Genomic DNA, 10,000 nt, shown 5'->3' with positions numbered 1-10,000 from the left:
GGGAGGGAGGGATGGAGAGACAGAGAGAGTGAGGAGCAAAAGACTGACTGATAGAGAGAACGAGAACAATAGACAGAGATGAGAAGAGAGAGGGAGCGAGGGAGAGAGAAAAGTGAAAGGCAGAGGGGTGAGCCACGGCGAGGGTCCTTGGGAAATGAGGAGGGCCTCCATCAAGGCGCTGAAGCTCAGTCACACTTCCAGTTACAGCACAATCAATATTTCATCAATCCCATTCACGGCAGCCGAATCAGTTATGTCAGCCTTGTGCCGACTGTGGGTTCCCCTTTAAATACCAAACCTGACACCGAAGACCCCCACCCCCCTCTCTCTGTCCGTCTCGTTCTCTCTCTTCCTGCCCTTTCTCTCTCTCTGTCTGTCTGTCTATGTCTCTCTTCCTCTCTTTTCCTGCTCTCTCTCTCCGTCTGTCTATTTCTCTTTTTCCCATCCGCTCTCTCTCTCATTCTCTCCATCCCTCAGACACTGTCTCAAAAAAGAAAAAAAAAGAAGAGAGAGGGTAGAGAGAGAGAGAGAGGGAAGACTCCAAGCCACTGTCTTGCCAACGAGAGGGATGCGGAGGAGCGAAACAAATGCCTCCTGACAGGTGATGGCGACTATCAGCACCCGTCTAATGTGCTCTGACAGCAGTTTTATCTGACCCTCCACAGCCTCGCACGCCCTCACACACTCAGCCCCAGCCTACCACCCTACGCCCCTACCCCCCAACACGCACACACACGCATACACACACACGCACGCACGCCCTCACACACTCAGCCCCAGCCTACCACCCTACGCTCCAACCCCCAACACGCACGCACACACACGCACGCACACACACACATATACGCACACACACATATACGCACGCACACACATATACGCACGCACGCCCTCACACACTCAGCCTCAGCCTACCACCCTACGCCCCTACCCCCCAACACGCACGCACACACACGCACACACGCACGCATGCCCTCACACACTCAGCCTCAGCCTACCACCCTACGCCCCTACCCCCCAACACGCACGCACACACACGCACACACGCACGCACACACTCAGCCTCAGCCTACCACCCTACGCCCCTACCCCCCAACACGCACGCACACACACATACACACACACACACACACACACATATACGCACACACACACACACATATACGCACGCACACACGTACGCACGCACGCACACCCTCACACACTCAGCCTCAGCCTACCACCCTACCCCACCTTCCTACCCCCCAACACGCACGCACACACACACACATACATAGGCACGCACACACGCACGCACGCACGCCCTCACACATTCAGCCTCAGCCTACCACCCTACTCCGCAACACACACACACACACACACACACAGTTGTCCTGGCCTCGACCTACCCCCCCACATAAATATACTGCTCCCCGACTTTCTCCCCCCCCCCCCTCTCTCTCTCAGGTGTTCCAACGGGCAACTCAATTAGCCACCTCGACGGCACAAGAAAAGTCAAGGCTTGTTGAACTGTTAAATTAAATTTGCCCCTTACACTATTAATAGAATTCCCTGACAAAGCACTCTCTCTCTCTCTCTCTCTCTCTCTCTCTCTCTCTCTAACAACTTGGAGTTGTTAAGTCGGATGCACACAGTGACTTTGACATGAGCACAAGGCCTGGCCCTGGTTAGGCCAGGGCTGTGCAGAGCTGGGGGGAGACCTGGAGCACGCCTCTAGACTCTAGACGCTGAGCTAACACTTGTGAGTCCGTCTAAAGTTTCGCAGAGGAGCTGCAGTGGTCGGTCGATGCTGTCATGGCTCTGTTTAGCGGAAGGCGAAGCCTCGGCCAATAATAGCTCGCCGCAGAGCACAGTCTGGCTGAGAGATACAAGCCTCTAAAACACTGACCATTTGGGGTTGAGGTCAAGAGAGGTACGTCTCTATTCTCCAAAATTATCTGCTTATTATATGCTTCTGAGGTGATCTGACCAACTTGTGACGGTTCACTGAATTAAGAATAAGGTAAGACACACAGACACACACACACACACACACACACACACACACACACACACACACACACACACACATGCATGCACACACATACTGTACACACTTACACACATACACACAAACATACAAACACATACAATGAGCACACACTCACACACATAAGCGCACACACACGCACGCTCGCACACAAGCACGCATGCACGCACGCAGGCACACACACATGCACACACCTCCTTTTCATCCTGCTCTTCACCTGCCCTCCCCCCGAGAACATCTTCCAAATACCCTTGGCATGCTTGACTGACACTCCTTTACATTTCTTTAAAAGTCTTTTCCACCTTGCGCTACTTGCTCTGGTTCAAATTCTCATTACCACTTTGTCTGAAGTCATCTCGTCTGTTGCTAGAATTCATTATTGTCATCACCTTTTCCTGGAGGGCAAACGGCTCCAATTTGCTTGGAAAGTGCTATATAATATTCCAATTATCCTGATCATCATTCTTAGTATGCGAGACCTCTCCAACCTCCCCATCCCCCCACGTTCTCACCTCCGCGGGCAGTGTCTTACTCCTGGCCTCTCGCTGACCTCTGCCTGCCCCCACGCTCCACATGTCCACTGAGTTTGTTTGCTCATTCTGAACGACCTCTGATTGACCCCATTTCATCTGCTCTGCAGAGCTGCAACATTTATTTTTACCACTGACCACTCAGCTGACCAGACTTAAACTCTCACCTGTAACCCTCCTCTTCACCTGTGACTGGTGCAGTTTTGGAGGTGGACTGGTGGAGTGGTGGACATTTGCACCCCCCACCCCCACCACACCCCATCACCACTGCTGGGTAGTTCGCAGGGTTGGGTCAGATTACTTTGAAATGTAATGGATTACTGACTACAGAATACATGGCAAATTTTGTAATCAGTAACGTAATCAGTTGGATTACCCAAAACATGTAACGTAATCTGATTCCTTTAGGATTACTTTTTACACAACTTGTAGGCTACACAACATACACAATCTTATTTTCCACTGTCTTTAATTCATGTGGCGAAGTATTGAATGTTTTTTTCCCGACTGGAACGGGTCTATTCCCAGATAGCAAGAGACTGGCGGACCACTGTCAGCCCACCTGGGGTAGACCTGGCAGTCCGCTGGCGTTTTGCTCATCGGTTCTCTGGCGGTCCACTAGCGAGTTGCCTCAATATTTTTTTCACTATTGCTTTTCATTTATTCAGTTAGGCTATAGGCTACTCCATCCATCATTTTCATAACACTTAATGTCTTTTATTAATATTCATGATAAGTTCATTTCAAGAGATGGTGGTCCAACGGTGAACCACAAGTGGCATCTGATTTTGCTATCTGGGTTGGCTGACGTTGACGGTTCCTCCAAGAAACTACACAGGCAATTGGATGATAATGACATCTAGTGCAAACGAATGAGCTGTTTTTGTCAAATTAAACCGGCTAGGCTATCATTAAAAAAGTTGAATTGTTTGCATGATGAAATGTAATCAGGTAATCCCCAATAATGTAACTGTATTCTGATTACACATTTTTGTATTGTATTCTGGGCTGATTACAGTTACTTGTTTGTTGTACTCTGATTACGTAATCTAGATTACATGTATTCGATTACTACCCAACCCTGGTAGTTCGTCACTCGTTGACATCTGACCGCCCCTCTTGACCCCCTCCTCTTCCTGAGCAGCGCTTTTTAACCCCTGTTCTCCCCCGTGACCTTTGACCCCCACACTGCTCACCTCTGCTGAGCAGCTGCAGGTTGCGCACCTCCTCCTGCACCTGTAGCTGGAGCACCTGCTGCAGCACCTCCTGCCTGAGCGTCTCCTGCACGATGCCCATGCGCTCCAGCTTCTCCCCGTTGAGACGCAGCAGCGCCCGACCTGTGGGGGGCAGCAGAGAGAGAGAGAGAGAGAGAGAGAGAGAGAGAGAGAGAGAGAGAGAGAGAGAGAGAGAGAGAGAGAGAGAGAGAGAGAGCACTGTGAGAAATATGCTGTCAAATACAGAGGTCAATGATTGTCAGGATCAAAATATGTGAATACATGGATTGGGATTGAGTAGATAGATATGGGGTAGATATGGGGTAGAGCAGCGGGTAGAGTGCCCGCGCGGGGGGGGGGGGGGGGGGGGGTATATGAGGTAGAGCAGGCAGGGGGTTGAGAAGGCCTGGGGGGTGCAAAAGAGAGGGAGAAATATGCTAAAACATACAGATTGATGATAAGAAAAGCCCATTAGGGGAGAAATACACGTTAACATATAGATAATGGGAGATACAGTAGACAGATAAGAGAAAGAGAGAGAGAAAGAGTGAGTAGGCAACTTTGTTCATATTTGCAGAGAGAGATAGAGAGGGAGAGAGAGAGGAAGATGTAAAACAGGAGAGGCATTGTCTATGTGCAGGTACCTTTACAATGGTGCCTTTTATGATTTGCAACACTAAAGCATGTGTCAAAGCCTTTTATGGGTGTCATCATAAAATTACTCTCGACGGCACCAGTCAAAATAATGACACACATGGATGGGCAGAGAGTGTGTGCGTGTATGTGAGTGCTTGAGTGAGTGCATGTGTGTGTGTGTGTGTGTGTGTGTGTGTGTGTGTGTGTGTGTGTGTGTGTGTGTGTGTGTGTGTGTGTGTTTGTGTGTGTGTGAGGGTGTGCTGTGCTTTGTCGCTTTTCTCCCAGCCCATCACTCGTGGCTTGTGCAGGTGTAGCGCCCGAGCACGGCGCGCTGGTTGATTTAGAGTCTCTGTGGGACCAGCAGGAGTTTTTAACACACACACACACACACACACACTCTCTCCGCGTCCCTCGCCGCGCGTCGTCAAATTAACGACTGTGAAGTCATCGAGGCGGAGCGCACGCCATCCCGCCGCTCAGGTAGAGACGGCACAAGGCTCACACAGGACCGCGCCGCCCTGCACACAGTGCCGCGTTTTATGATATTTTATTATTTGGGGTTTTAGTGGGCCATAAGGCGTTTAAGAAATAGCAGTCATTTTACATGCCATTACCCCCACACAGCGCCGTGTTTGGGTGGCAGCAACAAAATTCAGCCCCAGGCAAGCCATCTTTCTTTCTCTCTTTCTTTCCCTTTCTCCTTCTCTCTCTCACTATTTCATATCCTCTAGCTCTCGCTCTCCCTCCCTCTCACTCACTTTCACATCCTCTAACTCTCTCTCTCCCTCTCTCTCCCACTCTCTCTCTCTCTCCCTCTCTCATTCTCTTGTTTTCTCTCTCTCTCTCTCTCTGTGGTGTGCTAATGTCAGATGCATGTCCTTCAAATGTGTTGAGGACAGGAGGGATTTATCATGGCGCGACCCCGCTCCGCACGGAGGTCCCTGTCATAATTAGACGCATAAATCAGCCTGTTCTCCGCCCAAATAAACGCATCCATTCTCATTTCACCTCTTCCCCGCGTGAACTAACACACACACACACACACACACAAATGGGCAAGGCACATAGGTGGCTTGTATAATGGATCCGTATTAGGAGTCATTAACGTGTGTGCTTGTTATTCCTCTGCACATGGGACACACTTTAGTTATTTATTTCATTCCTTTTTCCCTCTCCTCTACACAAACTAATGAAGCTCTTGTTAGATCATAAATATTGGGTGACCTTGGACAGAGCACAGCACCATGGGCCAACACAATCACCCCCCAAACACGCTCACACACTCACACACGCACACACACACACACACACACACTGGTGAACAACTCCTCCCTGTCGCTGGTGAAATATAAATGGCCTTAATAGGGTGTCAGATGCGATTTCATTTAATTCCCTTCACTGTGCACGTGTTTGGAAGGGAGGTGCCTGTGGTCTGGTGATGGATGCTTTATGGGAGCTCAGTGAGGATGGGGAGAATATTCCCATGCCTGTTTCTCCATAATCAGGGCTTTTTTGCCCCCCAAGAATGGTGGGGAAAGAGTTGAGAAGTTCCATAAAGACGTCAAAGTCTTGAGAAAGTCCAGAGTTTGCCAGTATCCAGATGTGTGCACACACGTGTGTGTGTGTGTGTGTATTTGCAAGAGTGAGAGAAAGAGAGTGCATGTGTGTGTGTATGTGTGTGTGTGCGCGCGCGTGTGTGTGCGTGTGTGTGTGCATGTGTGTGCATGCATGTGAGTGTGAGTGTGTGTGAGTGTGTGTGTGTGTGTGTGTGTGTGTGTGTGTGTGTTAGTGCATGTGTGTGTGCCTCTGTGTGTAGTGAGAGTTGAGTTGAGATGAGTTGAGGTGAGGTAAGGACACATCAAAGCTATAAAGCGCACTGAGGGAAGAAAACAATAACAGCTAAGAGGCGGAGGTGTAGTACGGATGGAAAAGTTTGTTGGGGGTGGGGTGTGTGTGTGTGTGTGGTGGGGGGGGGGGTGGCGTGGAAGACAAAAACAAGCTTCAGATCTTTCTCCTGTCACTCAGGTCCATTTCAATCCCCATTACTAGTACACACACACACACACACACCCACCCTCGGTGCCCCTTGCACCTGCCTGTCCCAGTGTGTGTGTGAGTAGTGACAGGAATCATTCGGCTGCCCGTAATGACGACGCCACTTAAAAAATAAAAAATAAACATCCCCTCTCCTTCCTTCTTGTTTTTTGTATCTTTGTGTATTCCCTCAGTCTCTGCATCACCTTGTCGTCTTCCTTCCTCGCTCCCTCCATCTCTCTATCGCTCCACCACTCCCTCCCTCCTCCTCTCATTCTCACCCCTGAGGGGACCTCCTGCAGCTTGCTTGGTTAACACACAGTAGAAGAAAGGCACAGCAGGGGAAGGGGCTGACAGCTCCACCCTCAGGGGGTGGGGGTGGGGGGTGGAGGAGATGAAACTGTTGCATCATCCCACCTGCTTTCAAGAGCAAACAGGTGACTCCTGGCTACAGTCAATAATGCACTTCTACGACTACCATCACAAAAAGAGCGCATAAAATATTTACGGTAGAGGCCATTTACATGCAAGCACCGTGAATCACAGACCTCCAGCTCTACTTAATGCTTCGGAATAAACCTTAAAGAGTGTTTATATACAAAACAGACATTACTGGTAAGTGATAATAAATGATGCTGTCTGTAGTGTATTACTTTCCTTCCTCTTTTTTACTGCCTGTTTTGGTGACGCTTGAGAAAAACAAGCGTGCCGTCTTTCAGAAGTTTTGAGCCTGAAGCTGACGACATAATGACACAAAATAAATGTAGGCTACAGCCACACTTACACCGCAACACACAGGCTGTGTGAGGTGCTAACTCAGTCTGGATATTATTACACCCACAAATGTCAGAGTGTTTTATATTTCGCCACAGGCTCTCATTTTTTTGTTGTCCTCTTCAGTCATGCAAAACACACCAAGATGCATGTCCTGTGTGAATGGTGCTTTATTGCATCGCTGTTGTATTTATTTATCTGGTACTGTATATGTATTGGTATGGACAATATGGATTTGCTATATTGGATGATGGCTGCTTTTTGGATTCAGGTAAGTGGCCCTTCTAAGCACACACACACATACACACAACACCTGTGTCGTAAAATTGATGCATGTTGTTTTGGATAGACATCCACACAAACTGGTGCTGGGTAAAAAACACCATCAGATTGAAAGACTGTGTGTGTGTGTGTGTGGTGGGGGGGGGGGGGTTAAGGTTAAGGTTAAGAGGCTGAGGGATCTGAGCCATGAGTCATGCAGCTTAAGGGAGATCCAGGATCAGAGACACCTCCTGTGATGCACTGCAGTCTAACACACATAAACACACACACACACACGGCCTTTCGCCCCGGGGTTAGGGTGGGCCGACTCTGACCTATTTTCTGATGGATGTCGTAGTCCCACTCACACGTGTAGTCCTACTCGCAGCACCAGCGCCGCTAGGCCAGCACTCCAGAGGGCACTCCCCCCTCTCCCCACCGGACGCTAGCACAGGGCTGGGACACTCACACATGCCTCTGGCCTGAGGCACCCTCTCTAGGGCCACATAACAGTGCCATGACAAACAGCACGGTTACACACTAGAAGCGATACTGCATGTGCAATCACCCCCCAGGTAATTGTTATAGCTTCTCTCTCTCTCTCTTTTTTTTTCTCTCCCTGTCTTTCTCTCTCTCTTTCTCTCTCTCTCACTCTCTCTCTCTCTCTCAAACACTATGGCCTAGTTCTGTTTCTCTGAGTAAGTGCTCCTCTAATGGATTATCGAGGTATTGTATGACTTGATTGCATGTTACACACATAAACACACACACACACACACACACACACACACACACACACACACACACACACACACACACACACAATATTATATGACTTGATTGCATGTTATACACATCAACACACACACACACACACACACACACACACACAGCACAAACAAACACACAGAGAAACACAACACAAAAACAACACAAACACAAACACAAACACAAACACAAACACAAACACAAACACAACACACACACACACACACACACACACACACACACACACACACACACACACACACACACTACAGCTCAATACAATACAAAAATCTAAGACACACAGACACACACACACACACACACACACACACACACACACACACACACACACACACACACACACACACACACACATATATATTCCTTTCATGCTCTACATGGCAGCTGAACCCTGTGCTGGCGTCTCTTGGGGAGCAGCCTGCTGTGCTCCGATATCCTCTGACCTGCGGCGGGCAGAAGCTCCCAGCTGCCGCACTCATCCGCTAGGTGAGCCGCCTCCATCCAGCCCCATGGGAGAGGTGGGGGCGTAGAGGAGGGTGGATGGAGCAGAGGAGGGTGGGGGTGGTGGAGAGGTAGGCAGCGTGTGGATCTAATAAAGAGCTCTTCTGAAAGCCACCCTGTTCATGGAGGATGTGTTCAGCTCAGCCTCAAAGGATGCTGACCACCCCCCCCCCCCACACACACACACACACACATACACACACACACTTAAATGTACACACATATACACATAGATACACATAAATACACAAGCATAGACACATACAAAGCACAAACATACACATGCACACACACGGATGTACACACACATACACACACACACACACACAAACACACACACACACACACACACACACAGACAAGAATGAGCACACGCATACAAACCGACACACACACACACACGCACACACGCACACGTCCCACTCCCGCCTGGGTCCGTGCATCTGCATTCAGCCCCTGAGAAACACTTTGTCCTCGAATGCGGCTGCCCTTGATCCTTTTGTGCCTCGGCAGACAGAGGAGATGAATGGAGCTCAAATCAATTCCCCCCGGACTGCCTTAATATGCTGCCTAATAATTGCCTGAAGAGACAGTGATAGAAGTGCAGTCAAATACCAAAGAGAAAGAGAGAGAAAAAGGACTTGGTGCTGGGGTGGGATAAGTGAGGGGGGCCCAGAGGGAGATGTGTGGGTGTATATATGTGTGTGTGTGTGTGTGTGTGTATGTGTGTGTGTGTGTGTGTGTGTGTGTGTGTGTGTGGGGGGGGGGGGGGGGGGGGGGGCACTAAGTGGCTGGAAGAAAGACAATAACAAAACCAACCTGCCGCATTCTCAGCAGAAGACCTTCTAGAATTAATTGTTGTGAATAATGAAGAGGCGGTTCATCGCGAGGGTAAAAAACTACTGCTGCTGTCTGTGCCACTAAGGCAGCCTACAAATATTCCATCGAAAATCCTCAGTCTGTTTGAGGCGGGGAACGGGCGACGCAGTAATAGCAGAATAAAGCTGAGTAATTTGCAAAATAACTCCAAACAGGTTAGCGGCTGCATCAAAGCGGGTGTGTATATGTGTGTTTAGGTGTGTGTGTGTGTGTGTCTCCCCCAAGGCTATCCACTGAGATGAATGAGTTGCGTTTGAACCAGCGAGCTCGACTAGGCGTGCGTGTCCATGTCCGCTGCCAGTGATGTCTGGCGTCGTGTAAAAGTGCTGGGAGCAATGGCACTAGTGACCCTG

The 10,000-nt window shown here is 49.4% G+C and overlaps 1 protein-coding gene across 1 annotated transcript in view; it reads right to left on the bottom strand.

The window, feature by feature from the left end:
- samd10b (sterile alpha motif domain containing 10b) overlaps window positions 1–10,000 on the bottom strand; it is a 67,675-nt gene that overhangs the window by 5,819 nt on the left and 51,856 nt on the right. The window contains exon 4 of the mRNA XM_062542156.1: window positions 3,756–3,896. Coding sequence (XP_062398140.1) covers window positions 3,756–3,896 — 141 coding nt within the window. The remainder of the gene's footprint in view (window positions 1–3,755; window positions 3,897–10,000) is intronic.

The sequence above is a fragment of the Sardina pilchardus genome, chromosome 7 (assembly GCF_963854185.1).
Source record: "Sardina pilchardus chromosome 7, fSarPil1.1, whole genome shotgun sequence".
In the NCBI taxonomy this organism is placed as follows: Eukaryota; Metazoa; Chordata; class Actinopteri; order Clupeiformes; family Clupeidae; genus Sardina; species Sardina pilchardus.
This window is presented reverse-complemented; position numbering and strand designations above follow the sequence as displayed.